Consider the following 20,065-nt stretch of genomic DNA (forward strand, 5'->3'; position numbering starts at 1 on the left):
TTTGAGGTTCATGTGTGTAGGCACTCCTAGGTATTCCTAGGCACAGTTCAAATGGCAGTCAGAGCAGAGCATCCGCCACAGGAATTCATCGGAGGACACCGACCGGTAGCTACTGTCTAGCAGAATTCTTCTAGCTGGTCTTGAATATTATCTGATGCTCATACAAATATTGCCTTACCTGGATTTTTTCTCCCTTTATCTGCCTACCTTTCATATATAGTGACAGCACTTCAAAGAAGCCTTGCTCTGAAAGCAGACTGTAAGAATTCTCCTCACTTCCAACTTGATTACAAGTCTACATTAGGGACTAAACACGAGGAGAATTTCCGATACATGCGACATTTGTAGATACATTTGAATGCAGCAATTATCTAAACACTGTTATATCCATCAGAAGCTTTTCAGCTTGGCAATTCTTATGGCACCGCTGGGAAAGGCAGCAGCCCAAATGCATTTGGTGTGTGGTTGGCTGATCATATTATCTGCCCAACTTGATATATGTCACTGGGTGAGCACTCAGTATGAATTTGTTTCAGAGGGCAGCCGGTCTGCAGCACGACAGGTAGACTCAATTCCAGCAGCACCTCAGAGACAAACCAGTTTTTTTGGGCATAAGCTCTTGAGTCTTTCAAGGGATCTTTGACTCTCCAAAACTTATACCCCAAAAATCTTGCTGGTCTCTGAGGTGCTGCTGGGCTCAAACCCACCTGTATATATTAATCTATTTGCCATGCTGGTGAAGGGATTCATTTACAGTACAGCAGGTTTTATCATTGATGTGGTCTGTCGGTTGTTATTTTGCAGCAATAAATAGATAATTCAAACTCATTTTAAGCTCTTTAAAAAATCTGTATTCATTATGAGGTTTGCCCTTTTTGTTACCTGGTTTGTATTCAGGTCTAAGCTTCCCCCTCCCTGGTGTTATTTTTGACACCTGGCTGACCTCTGACAGGCCTTTGCTGTCTCCGTTTTGGGAAGCTGCTCAGTTTCTGTTCAGATACTTTGTCCTGCTGAATCAGCGAGGCCAAGCGCAGACTTCTTCATAGCATTATTAATATTTAAAGCACACAATTCCACCACTGTATACACTGAGCCATGAAACATACTGGGCAGCTTTGGGTCAGTCCCCATCTCAGTCTAAGCCTACCTCACAGGGTTGTTTGTGAGGATAAAATGGAGAATTAGTTATACTGCCTTGAGCTCCTTGGAGGAAGGGCAGGATAAGAATGCAATAGGAAGACGGAAAGGAGCAGACCCAGAGTCCTAGAGCAGACACCACCAAAAACAAGCAAGCAATGTAAACCACTCTTCACAGGGTCATTCCACTACTTAGTTAAGACAGCAAACACTGGCCAACAGGTCACAGTCAAGTAACAGGGATCCTCAATCTTCAGTTTCTCTTGTTTTTCCAGAAATCTAAGCATGGAGGAGCCAGTTCTTTGGCAAGTCGGCTTTTAAATACGGAAATAACTCATCGGGATTGGACAGCTCTGCGGAACTGTCGCAATGACTTCTCAACAGATAGAGGCTCTGAAAATGGAAATTCATGTCCGAGCAATTTTAGAAACTATTGGGCATGGCTTTGCAGAAAGACATCAAGAGAGCAGTTGAAATGGCAGATCGAGAATCCAAGTACTCAAAGAAGGGTCAGGATCCAAACAGAACACCTTCCCGCGGGCCTAGGCAACCTCGAGAAGGCTCTTAAAAGATTCCAATTGGTAGGAGAAGAGGAAAGACTTTCAGGCACAGACCGGTCCTGCTGCTATCGGGGCACAATGCCCACAAAAGCGGGGGTTTCTATCACACTGCCACATGCGAGTGTCTCTTTAGAGTTGGGGTCCCCAACCCGGTGTCCGCGAGCAGCGTGGCGCCTGCCAAGGCTTTTTAGAGAGCAGGCAGGGCATGATGGGGCTTTTGCTCAGCAGAGCTCCCGATTGGCCACTGGAGATCTGCTTGACTGTTCCGAAGGCTTCGACAGCCGCCAAGACAGCAGAAGGACATTAGCTGCATTTCAAAACCGTGCCTTCATTTAAAAAGGATTTCAGCCAAGCAGAGTTTTGAAGAGTGACGCGTGGCCTCCTGCCCTGACACTCAGCGGCCGGTTTCACCTCCTGGGGCAGCCCTCCTGCAGATGCGCTTATCACAGAGGAGCAGCATTCCAAAGGAGCCCACAGGCTCAACAAGCTCAAGGACCCCTTCTGTTGAGACACACGCAACTTGGCACTCTTCCCTGGGAGGTGGATCCCGTCCCGTCCCTCCCACCCTTCTCAGCAGCAGCAGCAGCCGCCGCCAAGTGGGATTGTATTTGAGGTCTGCAGCTCTTCCTAGAGGTTGCGCCAGGCAAGCAGGGCAGGCCCAGAGCCCCCCGGCCTCAGCCAGTCTTCCCCAGCCACGCAGGGAGGAGCAGAGTTGCCGTCGGCTAAGTCAAATACCTTACAGGTACACTGTCTAACTGTACTGATTAACTCCTGAATAACCAGGTCGACGCATTTCAGGCAAGGCTCTTTCAGCTTCACCAGCTGCTTTTTCACAATGGCCTCAAAGGCCAAGTCTGGTGTAAACAGCCCCGTCCTGCAGTCACCCGCAAGCAGGAAAGAAAAACAAGGGAGGGGAGAACAGACCACAGGTGAAAGGCCGGCAATGCTCGAGAACCTCCTTTCCCGCCCCCCGCCCCGCCCCGCCCCACCCCGCCGCCTCACTGCCAGCCCTCCCCATCACAGTCAGTGGCCTCTGTCTCTAGCAGTGACCTCACTGAATCACACAGCTGCATGGTCATCCAGAGGTCATCTAGCCCAGCACCCTGCACAATGCAGGAAATTCACAGCTACCTCCACCCCACCCCCAGTGACACCTGCTCTATGCCCAGAGGAAGTCAAAAAACCACCCGGGATTCCTGACCAGTCTGGCCTAGACGAAAATCCCTTCCGGACCCCACAGTGGCCATCAGCATCCCCCTGGGCACCAGAGCTGAACACTGACTTGCCTCTTTTTGCCCCCTCTCCCATGACCTGCCCAAGCCCGGGGAGTCACCCACGCAGCCCCGGAGAGGCAAGCCAGGTGAGGCTCCTCAAGGCCTCTGCAGGCTCACCAGTCCAGGCGCATGCACAGGAGCCATTCTGGGGCCAGGCAAGGCAGCCCCCTGGCCCAGGCCTGACCCGACCAACTCACATGCATGTCATCTCCAGCCCTCGACACCTCTGGCCTGAGCTCACGGGGTCCACCTTCACCCCAGGTGGCCTCTGTGAGCGTCTCCTCAGAAACCTCCCACCCGCTCCCTAGGGAGCCTTTTTCCACGGAGGAACTGCTCTGACCACTAGGGAGATTTTCCTGACACTTAGTCAAAAACGTCACGTGGTTCAACTAAAAATGTCATCTAAGGGGAACAATGAGGGTATCATGAAATGGGGGTAGCAAGATTTTGATTGTATCACCAAATGTCTTATGGATCATGTAGAAGTGAGCTCATATCAGGCTCATCTATTGGTCAAATTGATTGCATGAGGTTTTCCTTTTACCTTGGAAATGGAAAAAGAGAGAAAATGACCGCTCCAGATAGAAACCACGGATCTGGCTCATTGTCTTCCCTCAAGGCAGGGGGCACAGGAAGTATTAAACTTCTCATGATACAGTTTGGTCTGATCATGATTCAAAAATAATAGCGAACACGTATCAGATGCATTTTTAGATGCACCCATTTCTTCTCAGTAGAAAAGACCAATCATTTATCTAAACAATTTTCACATGCTTATATTTTCTGGCATCTTGTCCACTAAAATAGACATGTCCTGCCAGATTTGTGGGCAACAGTTCCAAAAGCAGAGCTCACCATTAATTTGCTTGTACTGTCAAAAAAAGTAAATGTCATAAACATCCTTCAGTCTAATAGATCCTGAAGACACCTGCAGCTAAGCCTTAAAAAAATAAAGCAATTCTCAGTGAGCTAATTAGCTCAGATTCTTTATGTGGATGCAAGAACAAATAATCTCACTACAGGGAGAGGAAAAAACAGAAAACGCTACTACAAGAAGGTATTTAGCAATTCAAATCTTGCAATGCACTTAATTTACAGAAGTTTTGATCAAAATAAGGGGCAAAGCAAAAGGGGGAATGACAAGTAAGAAAGAAGGGGCATCGAAGAAGAAAAGTGGCAAGAGAGAAAATGATTGCTCCAGAAACCATGGCTCTGGCTTATTATCCCCCAACAAGGAAGGTTTCACAAGAACTATTAAACTTCTCATGATATAACCGGACAGCAGAACTTCCTGGCTGGTGTCTCAGTCACAGAAATCGCCATTCCTAGACAGGGTTCAAGCAGCTCCAGGCATTGTGAAAACAAGTCTTGGCTTCACTTGCATCTCTATTGCCTGGGGCAAACCAAATTGGATAATATTTCCCCTAAAGAGAAAAGTGCGGTCACAGGAGCAGAGATGGATCATAACTGTACGATTTCCCTGTTCTCCCCTGAGCTAGAGGATATCTTGTGGGTGGTTCCCATTGTCCCATCGGGGAGGCAGAAAATGAAATTTCTTTGTTGTTCCTCTTCTGGACCACAGTTATAATGGGACCAAGTTAACCAAAAGTTTAAGTTAAGTTCAAGGTAAGTTCATTATAGGCTACTACTTCTCGGAATCTCCAAACTGGAGCAAAGGGGGAGGACCCTCTCCACAGGAAGTGGAAGAAATTTCATTTCCTGCCTCCCCAATGGGATGATGGGAACCACCCACAAGATGTCCTCGTTACGCTCAGAGGTACTTCATGGGTAAGTACCAATGGTCATTTCAGCGCACAACTCTTCCGCTTTGGCTTGGACAGAACAGAGAAGCTGCCCCTAGCAAAAGCTTTCTCGGCCTGACTACTGGCCAATCTGGGAGGCCAGAGAGGAGCACTACCCGGTAGACTGATCAACAGCGAGCAAAAAGGCAACTCTGCTGCGCCCAATCGAGTTAGCGTTCCCAATACTTGCCTTACGCCATGAATGTTTTTTATTGCATAGCTGATTTCCCGTCGCAGATCCTTCTCATCGAACTCCATCTGAAAGACAGAAAAGCCAAGCTAAAGTACTCCAGAAGGTCCCCTCCTCACCCAGTCAGTCAGGAAAGCCCAGGCCACAGCCCCGCCCCTTGGAGGCAGCCAGGCTCAGCTTGATCCAAACAGCAAAACTCAAACAGAAAGGGGAAGAAAAACCTCAACCCCAAAAAGCCAGGTAACTAGGAAGGTTGACAAAAAAGCCTAATACAATTAACACCTAACAGTTACGTGTGATGAATTAACAAAACTTTACTGCAGTTTTTAAAAATCATTAAAACCAAACAGGTTTTGGCCCAGAGACCTGGCTCAGGGGTAGAAATTAAAAAATAAACACCAAGCATTTCTGACCGAGCTTTAAAACATATACAAGAAGTAGAGCCATTTCATAAACTAAATAACCACCCTTCATTACTGGCATAGATTAGAACCATCAAGAATCTTTTCTCAGGATGCTATCTGGTTCCAGTATCTTGGTAAGCACAGTGAATCGTGGCTCCATGGGTGTGCATTCACATTCAACAAGCAAGATGCGACACATATCCTAAACAATAAAAGGCTAAGGAATTGACTGTCCCAACGATTAATCCTGCTCCTCCATTGGTGGAGGGCTCCTGGTGGGGACATTCGATCTATTTTGCAGGCTCCCTTAAGACCTTCCACCACTCCTAACCCCCAACAGCCATACAGCCAGCACTCCCCCTGCTTAGCCCCCCAAAGTAATGCTGGACCCGTTGGCGGCCCAGCACTTCCCCCCCTGCCCCCCACCTTCCTGACCAACGCTGGGCCTTCAGAAAGTCCAGCATTCCCTCCTCCATTTTCTCCTGCCCCCCAGACCAATGCTGGGCCTGCAGCAGGCCTGACATTTCTCCTCCCACCCTTCCGGCCCAACACCATCCCAAAACTCACCTTGCCCCCATCCTCACCCCCACCCAGACCTTCCCACCCTTTCATTCCAACCCTCCGCACACCCCAAATCTCACCTTCTCATGCTCCCTCCGCTCCTCCCCAACCTTTCAACCCTCCCACCATTCCAAGCCTTCCTTTTCAACCCTTCCCCCATCCCAACCCTCACCTTACCACCCTCACCTGTCCAACCTGCCCCCAACCAAAGTCACTCCATTCCCTCCTACCCCAATCCACCATCCCAAGTCTCACCTTGCCACCCTACCCCCACCCCAACTCACACCTCTCCACCACCAAACCACAGACCAAAAACTGGGTAAGAGGCACCCATTGCACTGGGAGCGGAGGGTGGGGGGAGGGGGTGCCATGGCCCCACTAAAGCCCATTGCGGGGTGGGTGGGTGGGAGAGATGCTTCCTCTTCCACCCTTTCCTAGCGCCCACGGCATCTCCTCCGCAATGGACTTTGCTGCTAGTGTGTGTGCGCTTGTGTATGTGCAGATAATATCAGGACCAGATATGATAAACGTCTGAAAAATTATTCCTGATGGTTCAATTTCAATTAGGAAGGGGGATTATCTAGTTAATGAACTGTGTGTTCTAAAGCTTGATCAGAAATGCTGTGTTTCTTAACCTGAATATTGTGACTTTATGGGGTGCATTTTAAAAATGTCTATCCGAACGGCACCAGAAGCATCAGGAGGCTGATGGGAATGAACGGAGGGGCTCATTGCTCCAAAGAAGCTCAGCAGCGTTCAAAGGCTGAGCTTGGGAAGACTCCACATTGCTGTGGCAAACTCTGCCTGAAGTGGCTTCCTAAGGCTCGCGAGCCAAGACCGGACCACACAGCAGGGGCCTCCACCCACGACAGCCCCCCATCCCCTGGAGACAACCTCTCTCTCCCAATCGGCTTTACCTTGACCAACTCAAAGGGGAACCGCTCATGGAAAATGCGGTTGATTCGAGCCCCGCCGGAGAGCTCTAGTGTGTCCACCTGGTCCCCAGAACCTTCGATCCGCTTCTCAAAGTCCACAGCAAACTGCTGGACCATCCTGCCCAGAGTGAGAAAACAGGTTGCGAAGGGTTGAAATTTTTATTCCTAAAATATTGTTGTTGTTTTTTTGGCTTATGATTTTTGCCCCTCCTTGAACAAAGGTCTCCAGGCAGCTCACAATAAAATCAGAATGATAAAACATGCAACATATTCATCATAAATATAAAAATAAAACATGACAATAAAAACATCATAAAGTTAAACCCAACACCCAGTCCCCCACCCTAACTTCTCAGACCAGCAGCTATCAAGGGGCTTCCGAGGAGGCTGAAGAGGAAAGTCTTTGCCAGGCACAGGCCCCTGGCAAATCTCTGAGGGGAGACTGATCCACAGCCTGGAATAGCTGGGAGTTTTTTACAGTGCTACTTAAAAAAAACAATCTTGGGTAACAAAAAGGATGTAATTAGCAAGGAGGATAACAGACTTTATCACTCAGAATTCTGCTTCTTAATCCTTTTATTCATTCATTTATTTATTTCATTGGATTTAATAGGCCGCCCCTCCCCTTTTGGGCTTGGGGCAGCTCACAAACATATATTTAAAAACACAGCCAACTAATATTAAAACAATCTAATAATTTACGAACTACCAAATTTCCAAGATGGCAAAAAGATCCAACCAACCCTATGAGGGTCAGCACTAATCAATGGAAGGGGGGAGGCCAGATGGTAACAAAGCCGCCTCAGCTATGTGCCTGGTGGAAAAACTCTGTCTTACAAGCCCTATGGAACTGCACAAGATCCAAACGCTGCCCACACAAAAAGATCTGGCCAGGCTGACCAAATTCAGGCTGCGGACAGTGTTTGAACGTCAACCGTGGAGCAGCAACTAAATGCCTTCTGGGACACCTACTCTCAGGTGCTAACAACCTTTGGTACGATCCAGCAGGATTTCCCTCATGTGGAATGGCTTCTGAATTCTCACCTCAACAGGCTGTCCAAAAACAGCCTCATTTATGCCCTCTTGAGACACAACTCCTCTGAAACCATGCGAGCAAGAAAGGAGGGAGCCCCGCAAGCAAGCAAGCAAGCAAGCAAGCAAGAGGCTGCGCTGTCTGCTGGTCTGACTTACTGGAGCAAGGCTTTGGTTTTCCGCGTCGGGTCATCTGGGCGGAAATTCTTGTATTCCTCTACCTCCTTCTCTAGGGACAGCAACTGGCTCTGGAGTTTGCTGCGCAGTGACGGCAGAGTCTCCCGAATATGATTGGTCAGTTGCTGGGGAAGAAAAGAAGACAGAAGGCGGCGATCGTCACGTGCACGGAAGCACCCACGAAGCTGCCTTCGACAGAATCACATCATTGGCACATCAAGATCAGTCCCACCTACTCCGTGGTCCCCAAAGATGCCTGATGTTGCCTAATGGCACCTCTCTTGGCAACTGCCAAGTGCTTTTGGAAAGGGGGAGAGGGCCACGCCAGGATTTTGCCCAGCAGGGCCACTGAAGATCTGACTGGCTGGGCAAGTGTTTTACAATGTTGCTAAGGCGGTAGCTCCCCCCCCCCCCCCCCCACCAGCCAAGAACCTTCACCGTGTGATGCAGGGAAGCTGCAGCAGCCATCGTGTGGCTGCTCCCACCACCCAGAGTCAGAATCCCGTAGGTGTCCACAGGCTCAAAAAGGTTGGGGATCTTGGGTCTAGCCAGACTGGCAGCAGCACCTGAGGCACGGGTCTTTCGCTTCTCATCGCCCACCGCCTGGCCCTTTTCTGTTGGGGATGCCAAGGCCCTTCCGTTGAACCGCTGCAGCAGCCTCCTCTGCATTCCACTGGATCCCTTCAGCAGCAGCCCCTCAGCATGTTGGCTTTCCCTCTGCCCAATACTGAGGGCAAGCAGTCCTCCCGGGGGAATGTCTCTCCCACCTTTCAACAGGGGAACAGGCCAGGGCTCCAAGGAACACCGTTCAGAGCAGGTCCCATATCCAAAAGATACGCAGCTGTGCCTCACTCCACAAGGTGTCACCCTGAACAGTTCCACTCATCCCTTCCTCAGTGGGATGATTATCAACAGACAGCCCCGTGTCGCTTGAACAAACGTGCCCCACAGAACAGAACAGAACTACTCCACTGAGAAATCTGCAGATTAGAAGACACCAGCATGGCAGCAAGCTCCTTTCATGCCTACAGTGTCCCAGAGGCCACGCTGGAAGGAATAATGCACTTAATACTGAGGATGAGAGTGACTCCTCCTTTCGACTCCCCCACCTCCTTCAAAGGTTCTAGCTACCATTTAGTTTCACTGTCTAAGATGAGATGGAAAACCACCTTGCGCTTGATTTTATTTCAAACCTTTTTAGGCCCGCTTTCCACTCAATCAGAGTCCCCCAAGGTAGCAAACGTAAAAACACTAAACCATTTGGGCGATTAAAAAACAGTTCCAAATTATTAAATAATTCATTAAAAACCCATAAATACATTCATCAGACATGGAGGAGGGTCAATGGCTGTTATTGGAGTATGGTAAACAAAACAATGAAGTCTTCAGCCTCTGATGGAAGCCACCAATAGAGGGAGGCAGATTAATTTCCCTGGGGCTTTGGAGCCACGACTGAGAAGCTGTCTCAGGCGACCACCCATTCAGACTCAGATGGCGGGGGCAACCAAAGAAGGCCTCCGTAGACAACTGGAGCAATGGGGTCATTCGGCTGAGAGACACAAGCCGCCTCCTCTCCACAAATCTGAAAGAGGGGCCTGCCCGCTAAAGACACAGGCAAAAAGAGAGAAGCCGCCCCACAACCACCCACCTGGTTGAGGACCTTCTGCAAATGAGGAGTTCCCATGCGGTCAGCCATGTGTCTGTAAGCAGGGTGGGAAAGGAAGAACTTGCGCTCTGCGGCCAGGGCGGCTCGGATGTCCTTCTTGCCATCAATGTCCTTCTGGCTCCGGTTCACAACTCCAATGTAGCCTGTAAAGGGACAACTCCAGAGGTTAGCTTTTGCTTGATGCTTCAGCACTTCCCCCCCTCCACACACACACATGATGCTGCCAGCATCAACTCTAACAACAGCAGTAGGGCAGGACCTTCAGGGAGCTGCATCACTGTGACTGAACATCTGACTGGGGAGCAGGGATCATTCTACAAAACCATCTGCTGATCTGCCGTTACAATGAGAAGGGTCTCTTGGCTGCTACTTAAGAACACAAAGGTGGCAGCTGGGTCTTGACGGGAATTACAATCATTCTTGGGGTTTGAAAACTTTTATCGTGATTTTATCCCAAAATTCGCTGAAATCACTTTACCTTTAACTGACCTGTTACGGACTAAGGGCAAGGGACCCTCGGCCGCAAAACCAGGTGCCCCCTTTAATTGGTCCGACAAGTGCCAGAGCGCTTTTCAACAACTCAAAACTGCATTCACTACAGAACCGGTTTAGGCCCATCCCAACCCTTCACTTCCTTTCGTTGTTCATGTGATTGCCTCCGATAAGGCTCTAGGTGCAGCCCTTTTGCAGAAAAATAAAGATGGAAAACTCGTTCCTTGCGCCTACTTGTCCAAAAAATTGTCCGGCCCTGAATTAAACTGGACGGTAGGGGATAAAGAGACTGCCGCCATTAAAGAAGCCCTTAGTACTTGGTGGCATTGGTTGGCGGGGGTGGCACATCCTTTCCAGGTTTGGTCTGATCACAAAAACCTATCGGCTCTCTCAACCCTCACCAAAATGTCCGCCAAACAATTACACTGGGCAGATTTTTTCTCTTGTTTCCACTTTACTGAGAATTTTTTCCCTGAGAGAAGCAACCGATTAGTGGATGCCCTCTCGCCTGCCTAAAGGGGAGGAGGCCTCTTTATGCGCCATTCCATGCACTGTTTTCTCTTCAACGCAGTTGGGGTTGGTTGTCACCAGGGCTCAAACGAGAGCACAGTCTAGTCCAACTTTGCCTTCGACCCAACTGCCCGCTGAACCCTCCGCCCACATTGACATTGTTTCACCCTTTTTACAAAACCTCCCTGCCACGGGGCGGAGTCCCGTTCCGGATGATGAAACTGACCCTTTGTTAGTTTTGAAGAATGGGATGTAGAGAAGAGGGGACTGTTGGTATGTTCCGCCTTCTTTACGTAAGAGGGTGCTGCTGCCGGTCATGATGCTAAGCAGGCGGGTCACTTTGGATTTTTAAAAACCCTGCATTTACTACGCCGCCAATTCTGGTGGCGTTCCATGCGTAAAGATATTGAAGCATATGTAAAAGGGTATCCTACCTGCGCAGAGGCCAAATCTAGTCCTGGCAAGCCCCATGGTTTATTACAACCCATTCCTCCTGCATCCTACCCATGGCAAGTTATCTCCATGGATTTTATCACAGGCTTACCCGAGAGTCATGGCAATACGGTACTATGGGTGGTGGTGGATCTATTTTCCAAGCAAGCCCATTTTATACCCTGTTCCACCATTCCTTCGGCTCCCAAATTGGCAAAGATGTTCATTTAGCATGTCTATCATTTGCATTCTGCCCCCACCAAGATAATTTCGGACAGAGGTCCTCAATTCATATCCAAGTTTTGGAAAGCATTTTTGGGTCTTTTGGGGATTGAACCTGCATTGTCCGCTCTGTATCACGTGCAGACCGACAGCCGACTGGAACACACCAACCAAACATTGGAGCAGTACCTGCGTTGCTATACCAACTACCATCAGAATAATTGGACTGACTTGCTTCCTTTTGCGGAATATGCATACAATAATGCGGTGCACAGCAGCATTAAGAAAACTCCTTTTGAGGTGGTTTCTGGACACTGCCCCACCGTCCCCCTGCTGGGCTCCAATCCTTTGCAACCCCCAGAATTCAATGACTGGATCCAAACCATAGTTAAGGGTTGGGATTCTATCGGGATAGCCCTCCGCCAAGCTCAGGACACCCAAAAGATTCAGGCAGACAAACATCGCCGTGATTTCCCTTTGTATGTTGATGATTGGGTGTTTCTGTCTACCAAAAATCTTTGTGACGTACACAAGTACGCATGGAAAAAAATTTATTGGGCCTTTTCGTATTGTACAGGTTATTAATAATGTAACTGCTAGACTTGAACTGCCTAAATCGCTTAGCAATATTCATCCTGTTTTCCATTCTAGCTTACTCAAGCGGGCTCCAGATTTCGATGCCTGGCACGGCCCTCCGGAACGCCCTCCGCCGGTTCTGATTGATGGACACAAGCATTACGAGATGGATGCTATCCTGGACTCTTGGATGCACCAGCAACGTTTGCAGTATCTTGTTTTGTGGGTGGGTTTTCCTTCGGGCCACAATCAGTGCGTCAATGCTTCTGATGTACACGCCCCTATCTTAGTTACTGCTTTTCATAAAGCCTTCCCTCACAAGCCGGGGGGAGGTGTTTCTTAGGAGAGGCGGAATGTAAGGTTGTGGTGAGTGTGTGCGTTCCGACCTTGAGAGGTTCCCACCGGAGGTTCCTGGCTCTCTGCCTGGGAAGGGGAATTTTGCAGTTTTAGGTTATCTCTTGCTTGCTAGTCTGTGTGAAATTCTGCTTTGTTTACACTATCTTGGCGGGAGCCTGTTTGATACCCTGTAAAAACGGTTGATCGAGATCTGGACGTTACTGGTTACTCTTTTGCCTGGATGTTACTGGTTCGTTACACAATTCTAAGATTATGGAAGTTACCACCCCTGGCCTAGAATGAGGTCAATAAGGCAACAGGGAACAAATTTATTTACAGGTGACCTCTTTAACTCCTTCTGACATCCAACTGGGAACACATCAAAGGAACACTGCAGTGTTAGCTGGGAACCATCTAACTCAACACACGTTGAGACATTCGTTCAAACATGGCTTCTTTAAAATTAAAACGTGAATCCTCCTAGCACCACCAGATCCAGTTCAGGCAACAGAATGATGAGAATAGAGTTCTACCTCTCCGCAGAGGTAAGAGTTTGTTCTCCAGGACATCTCTGGCATCTGTGCCTTCGTCCATCAGGTCTAGCTTGGTGATCACTCCAATTGTCCTGAGCCCTACGAGAGAAACAGACCTGCTAAGCCAAGTACACGTTAGCATGGGCACAGAAGATGTTACAATAAGAGACTTTGCTGAGCTCACATTTCTGGCCTTCTCAACATGCCTGAGCAGGGTCTTCTCTTTGGATTCCCTGTACAGCTTCGTGATGCTGCAGACTAGAGAATTAAAGCTGAGGTCTGGAAACACGCATTGCGCACTGCTTTGCTTTTCAAAGTTCTAGCCATCTTAACCTTATGACATCATTATCACTACATGTTATCATTTGAGAATCAGAATGAGGTTACTACGGTCAGAGAGCTGGATTGGGATCTGGGGGGCCCAGGTTCGAATCCTCACTTTGCCATGGAAGCTTGCTGGGTGACCTTAGACCTGCCTCACCGTCACAACCTAACCACAGGGCTGGCGTGAGGAGAGAAGAGTGAGACAAGCCATCTTGGATTCCCACTGGAGAGAAAGGCAAGATACAAATGAAGCACATATTGGTCTCCCAGGACCCACCGGAAAATTCCCTTTGGATAACATGACACACAGGCGCATTTTATCAAGGACTAGTAAGGAAGGCTGCTGGGAGTGACATTTGGGGTCCCGTCTGACTCTGTCGTGGAATTCTGCTGGTGAAGCAGATGAAAGGAAAAGACACTTTTTACCTTGTGGGTCAACCTCTTTGGCCATTTTGAGAGCATCCGAATTGGCCAAATCCATATTAGCGGGAGTGACCGCAAGAATCAAGCTGCTCTCTCTGCTGATGAACTGCATAATCATATCTTTGATCTGGTACTCAATGTCTTGCGGCTGGTCACCTACGGGCACTTTTGTAATGCCCGGAAGGTCGATCAAAGTTAAATTCAACACTGCAAGGAAAAAGAGCAAAGCATCAGAATCTCCTGTAGGAAAATAATAATCTTGGCCTCCAAATGACCTGTACTGAGATTCATGGAGCTCTGAAAAGCATTTCCACGCAAAGAGAGGAGCTCCACAGCCACTGAAGGGAAATCCATCCCATCCCCCCACGGAGGGTTGGCATCAGGTGATCCTCAGGTTCCCACTTGGACCATGCTCAGGTCCAAGATTTCAGGCCCAGCCTACAGCTGCCAGGACCCTCTGCCAACTCATTCATGCTCCCTGTTGAACACATTGCCAAGTGCCACTGGGACAAAGGATACAGGCATCTGTAAGAATGTCCCAGGGGAGGATTTGGGAGCAGATAAGAGAAGAGCACGCTATCAAGTGGGAGGCATGCAGGTGGATGGGAGGGCAGGAGTGACTGGTGGTTGGCAGAGGAGGGGGAAACTGTCTTCTCAGAGCTCCCAAAAACCTTGAACCAGTCCTGGCCCCCCAGACTCTTTAAAAACAAAGCTGTAAATAGTCCCACTAACACAGAAGTATAGGAACTTCAAAATGATGATTTCACACTTTTTTCTCATTCCTCAGTTCAGTCAAAATCCAGGGGCGTATCTGCCCGGGGACAAGGGGCAACCCATCCCTGGGAGCAATTAACCTGGTCACATGGAGGGGCGCAAATTCAGTCCCCCACGTGACCAGAGGCCTTCGTGAAGATGACAAGGCAGCAGGAAGTCCTGCTGCCTCATCATCTTCTGGCTCCCTTGGCCCCACCCACATCGTGGAACCAGCGGGGGGGCAGGGCGCCACCCCTCTCCCCCTCCAGGCCTCCCACAGCCCAGCCTCTGCCTTCCGCAGAGCCTGGGAGAACAGAAGTCACTGCCAGCTTCCGGAGACATGCTTTTAAAAACATGGAGGCCAGGCAGCACCCTGCCCCTTGGCCTCTGTGCTTTTAAAAGCACATCTCTGGAGGCTCACAGTGGCTTCTGCTCTCCGCAGACTCTGGGGAAGGCACCGCCCCGCTCACCCCCTCCTGGCCTCTGCCCTCCCCAGAGCCTGCAGAGAGCAGAAGCCACTGCCAACCTCTGGAGACATGCTTTTAAAAGCATGGACGGCGGGGGAACAGGAGCATGGCCCCGCCCCAAGGTCTGCCCCGGGAGGGAGGGCTCAGATTGTGGCCCCCCCAAGCCTCCCCCCCCGGGCTTTTGTACTTTTAAAAGCACGTCTCCAGAGGCCGGCAGTGGCTTCTGGTCTTCCCAGGCTCTTGGGAGGTCAAAAGCCGGACAGGTAGGCAGCGGGGGACACACCGCCTGTGGAGAAATTGTCTTTTTTAGCTTTCTCCCAGCTTGTTTAAGGTAATGCTGAGTAGCTGCTTTAGTTGAAAGTCACACCCCAACTGTAGGATATTTCCTTAAACAGCTAAAACTTCAACAACTCTTTTTAAGTATTTGCACCTGATAGCAATAATTATTTTGCGCCAAACTGACTTTGTTAATTGGCATTAGAGTGTGATTGGTCTGCTTATGCCATTTGACCAGCAGTTTCTTTATAACTGTCCTTCACTATTCAAACAAACATTCTCAACTTAACTGAACTTTTTTTCCTGCCTGCTATCTTAGACATTTCGATGCTGCTAGACTCTGCTGGCCAGTGCTTGTCAGCAATATTTTTTTGTCTTTCACTTTGCTTGCTTTTTGGAATGAAAGCTACACTGCAAATGATGTTGCTTGCCCTCACTCAACTGACTCTGTGTGGGTACTGCAAATGTTATCTTGTTTATTGAGCATGTGCTGTACTCAATAAACCTTAAAAAATATTTTATCCAAATTTTGCCTGTGAGTCATGTGTGCTCCCCAAATCCTGACCCACGTTGAGAGGAGGCTAGTTAGCTGTACCTCAACACCGCCCTCCTCGCCCCCCCCCCCCGCCGGGCCCCCTGCAGTCTGGCCTCTGCCCTCCCCAGAGCCAGGGAGAGGAGAAGCCACTGCCAGCCTCCAGAGACATACTTTTAAAAGCATGCAGGGCAGGGATCGGGCGAGGCCCCACCCCCTGCCTCTGTGCTTTTAAAAGCAGGTCTCCGGAGGCTGACAGTGGCTTCTGCTCTCCCCAGGCTCTGGGCAGGGCAGAAGCTGGGCTACCGGGGGAGGGGGGTGCCCACAGAACGCTTGTCTCCGGGTGCCATTTGCCCCCAAACGCCTCTGTACAGGACTTCATATGTAGATTAATTTCTAACTCGTTATGGAGAAGATGCATAAGTCACCTTTCAGCAATTTCTATTGTTCCCGAGCAAAATACACATTTTTGAAGACTTGAGCTGGACATTTTGGGGGATACTGACTCACAGGGTCACCCTGAGTCAGAAATGATTTGACGGCACTTAACACTCAAACACACACACAACACAAAAATACACCTCATAGGTTTCTGCTGCATAAGGCCAGTGTTGCTTTCTGATAAGATAGCACCTATCCCAGAACACAAAGGTCGAAGCCCTCCTCCCAGGGTACCAACACCTACCGTGAGGGGAGTACACCCTTAAGTTAATAGGAACAGGAGAGATGCCCTTGTTGGTTCCTGTGACCCTGTCGGTCTCCGCTTCGATCTCCTGCCGAACTTCATCAAAATCTGTAAACTTCTTGGACTTGCAGTGCAAAAATTCTGCATATTCTGCAAAAGAAGACAGGTTCTGCGAGATGAAAGAACACTGGCTTTTGAAACACATGCATCCATTTTGATGTCAAAATCTGTGGCATTTTACTCGGCAGCCTGCTGCTATTTGACGAAATGCTCACCTGGAAAGTGCAGAAGCGGAAGCCAAAAAGCTCCCTGGCTTCTAACCAAAGCTAGGAGTCAGACATAACACCTGGCATTGCAAGCAAAAGACTTTGCCACCTCCCTGTGTATCTACATAAATCCTGTCTATCTCCTAAATCCTACAGTAGGAGAAAGACAATCCATTCCTCTTCACTGGAGATGCGGTGGAGCCTTCTGGATGCAAAGCAGAGCCAAAGTCCCTTCCCGTAGGCATGAAAAGGGCCTTGGTGACTTTACATGATAGCTGCCATCTGAATTCTTACACGGTCCATGACTCTTTGTTGCTTCCACTGGACTGCTCGACAGTCTTCTATACAGCAGAGCACTCCTTCTCATTGACGATTCTGGAGGTAGAAGCAGGTATCCGAGGGTCTGCTCTGGGTTAGTTTAAATCATTCCTTGAGGACCAGCGTCTGAAGGTTCCTGACAGAGACTAGCAGACATCCATGCGGGATTTGTCCCCATGGTCTTGGTGCCCAAAGTATTCAAGCTCTACATATAACCCTCAAGGAAAACCGCACATGGTCATAGAGGAGGTGGTGGCCAAGACGCTGATGGCCCCAAGTTCTGCGTTCTCTTAGCCAAATGCCCCAAGAGGGCTGAGATAAAACAGCTAAGATGAACATGCTGAATCTGAATCCTGACAAGAGGCTGATGAAGCCGACCACAGAGACTCCAATGCCTGGTGAGTTTTTTTAATTTTTGGACTCCAGTCTTTGCATCCTACTGGGCTCAATCAATCTCTGGACTTTTCTTGCTACTTGTGACATTAATTAGTTGTCCCCGCTGATAAGACTGTATTCTCTATTTAAGAACATGGGGGGAGTACTATGTTACCAAGGACAACTTGCGTGACTGGTTTGAGGAACGCTTTATAGTTTGTCGTCAAGCTTGGTAATAATGCACTCTCAGATAATAAAACAAAAAAGTAACAGATTTTTTTCCTCTCTCATTTATTTTTCTTACTCAGCTCTTGTATAACTTACAGAAATTTTAATGGAAACAATGAGATTATGTGACTTTCTCTAAGAATGTTCATCTGACGTGTCAGTGTATTTCAATGTAGTAATTCATGTTTCATAAGATAATTAAACAGCAGCAGATCACTCTATTCACTCCACAGAACCACAAGCCTTTGAAGTCTGTATTCAGGTCGGATTTTACTTGGAGGACCAACTAGCTCTGTAATTTTTTGTTATTATTGCTCCATTGTATTTTGTTGGATAACACTGAGTGTGCCTTTGAAATTGCATTCCATTATTAATTTTGATCATTGAAAGCACAGTGGTGCATATTGTTTGAGTTTCATATTTATGAATATATAATCATAAGAGACTGATGAAGCCCAAGGTCTCGAAGACACACTGGTTTCTACATTGGATGGGGCTGACCTGACCCTGGCTGACTCCATTAAGAGCCCTGGGTTATGATGGGCGTGGCATTACCACACATTCATGCAGATGCAAAAGGCACTTTCTTATGTTTACTGCAGGCTCCCTACTTTGATTCAGCCAACAGGCCGTATGGATCCAGGCCACAGGGATTGTCTACTGTAATGCACCCAACATGGGTGTGCCCCTGAAATCACTCAGAGACTCCAGCTGATTCAGAATGCTACAGCTCACTTAGTCTGGGACACAGGCAGAGGATACCCATTCTGCAGTCACTCTATTGGTGACGCAACGCATTAGAAATTCTATTCAAGATACTGGCTATCTTCAAGGCTGTGAACCCTCATATCTTCGCAACTCTGTCTTTGTTGGATTTTCCTTCAGACAATTTCAGTCCAATTTTCCAGACTGTTTTGAATTAATGTGTTTGCGCACACCTGTCCTGCGGCATAAATACTAATCCCTCCTAGTTTGCATCATCTACAGATTTGATAAGAATTTTCTCCATCCTTTCATCCAAGTTTTTAATCTGCACCAACTTTCCTATTGCCTTCTAGACACAACACAAAGTAGAGGCTTTGACCCATAAAATCCTTACCAATATGTGCTCCAAATGCCTTACAGACCACTTACTTTATTCCTGCAACATCACCACAGTTCAAATAAAAAGTAATATCTTCATGACTATACCTGCTCAGTATAAAAATATAAAAAGGCCCATCCTCACTGACCGCCCCACTTGAACAGAATAGCCCATCCTGAAGACATCCCATGAAGACCTATATATCTTTCCTCCTTGGTCTAGCATTCAATAACCAGGATTTGGAACAACTTATCCATTTGTTAAATTTTCTATCCCACCTCTTTTCAACAGATGATGGAAGATAATGGTAGTAAAATCTATTATGCTTGTAGCAACAGAAATATATAAATAAAGCAAGTCTACTTTTCCAAATGAACCAAACAGGTAACAGGTTGCCCTGCAGAAAATAGTTTTACGAACTTGCCTGGGTGAACCGTTAGGGACTGTGGTCTATATTGCTGCATATAGCTTTGTGTAAGCAGGATTCTATTTATGTAATATGCCACGTGAATACTTATGCAACGCTTCAGTTCTTTCTGGTGGTTCAACTTCTAAAATCCTAATGAATCCGTGATTGAACGTTCCATTTTTTGTGATTGTACTATGTGTAATCTGCTTTGAGTCACTGTGAGAGAGGCTGCCTAAAAATAATGTAAAAAAATAAATATGAAAAAGGCACCAACTCTGAACAGTGGGAAAACAATTCTCCAAGGAACAGAAGAAATTCACCTAGAACCTAGAATGAGTCCAGCAGGTAGCTGGAATCAAAGCAAACACATGCATGAGCATCAACACAAGGACTTAAACATACTACCTTGAACACCATGAAAAGGCTACATACCTGTTTTAGAGAAGATAAGCTGAAGAATGAGAGGTCGCCGGGTAACAATCCCAGAACCACGAGGCAGGAAGTCTCTGAAACAATTAAAAAAGTACTTCAGTACTTAAGCAGGATTTGTCATGAAGATTACAAACACACTATTAATTTCACTGCATATTTGACACGTTGCAAGCAGGAAGAGAGCGTCCACCAGCCCAAATCTCCTGTCCATTATTAACCAAATCAACTGTGGAGGCAGCACAGGAAAGAAGAAATGGTGATCTCCATACATTTCATGGATTGGTTTCCCAGAATGTGCACTCTTCTTATGCCCAGAGGTCAACTTAAAACAGTCTGTGAAGTCTGAAGTCAATTCAACCCAATACTGAGAGTTTTATATACAGAGCATGACTACAACTTTCTACGATCTTTCAGCCACATTTACCTTTTGGTCCCCTTTTTCAGTAAGAAAGAATCTGCTGGAACAAGAGGCTCTCCAGCTTTCTGGAGTGGAATCCCTGAAACATACCCTGCCTTTTGGCATGCCCCTTGCCAAGTAATTCCATGCACCTTTTCCTCAGCAGCACAAAACAGCACACCTCAATATCACGACACAAGAGGCATTTCATGCATTGTGCAGAGATAAAAACCATATCTGCCAGCAAGTTTTCTCTC

General features: G+C 47.9%; 1 protein-coding gene across 4 annotated transcripts in view; it reads right to left on the reverse strand.

The window, feature by feature from the left end:
- The window catches only part of DNM2 (dynamin 2), a 92,217-nt gene that overhangs the window by 52,686 nt on the left and 19,466 nt on the right, over positions 1 to 20,065 (reverse strand). For 2 of the 4 annotated variants that reach the window (XM_048504215.1, XM_048504212.1), the window contains exons 2-10: positions 19,412 to 19,485; positions 16,300 to 16,449; positions 13,590 to 13,793; positions 12,840 to 12,938; positions 9,721 to 9,881; positions 8,055 to 8,197; positions 6,846 to 6,981; positions 4,964 to 5,031; positions 2,433 to 2,571 (exon numbers count right to left, since the gene is read on the reverse strand). In XM_048504215.1, the coding sequence (XP_048360172.1) occupies positions 2,433 to 2,571; positions 4,964 to 5,031; positions 6,846 to 6,981; positions 8,055 to 8,197; positions 9,721 to 9,881; positions 12,840 to 12,938; positions 13,590 to 13,793; positions 16,300 to 16,449; positions 19,412 to 19,485 (1,174 nt within the window). The remainder of the gene's footprint in view (positions 1 to 2,432; positions 2,572 to 4,963; positions 5,032 to 6,845; positions 6,982 to 8,054; positions 8,198 to 9,720; positions 9,882 to 12,839; positions 12,939 to 13,589; positions 13,794 to 16,299; positions 16,450 to 19,411; positions 19,486 to 20,065) is intronic. The other 2 variants (XM_048504214.1, XM_048504213.1) reach the window with 1 other exon arrangement.

The sequence above is a fragment of the Sphaerodactylus townsendi genome, linkage group LG07, assembly GCF_021028975.2.
Source record: "Sphaerodactylus townsendi isolate TG3544 linkage group LG07, MPM_Stown_v2.3, whole genome shotgun sequence".
Lineage (NCBI taxonomy): Eukaryota > Metazoa > Chordata > Lepidosauria > Squamata > Sphaerodactylidae > Sphaerodactylus > Sphaerodactylus townsendi.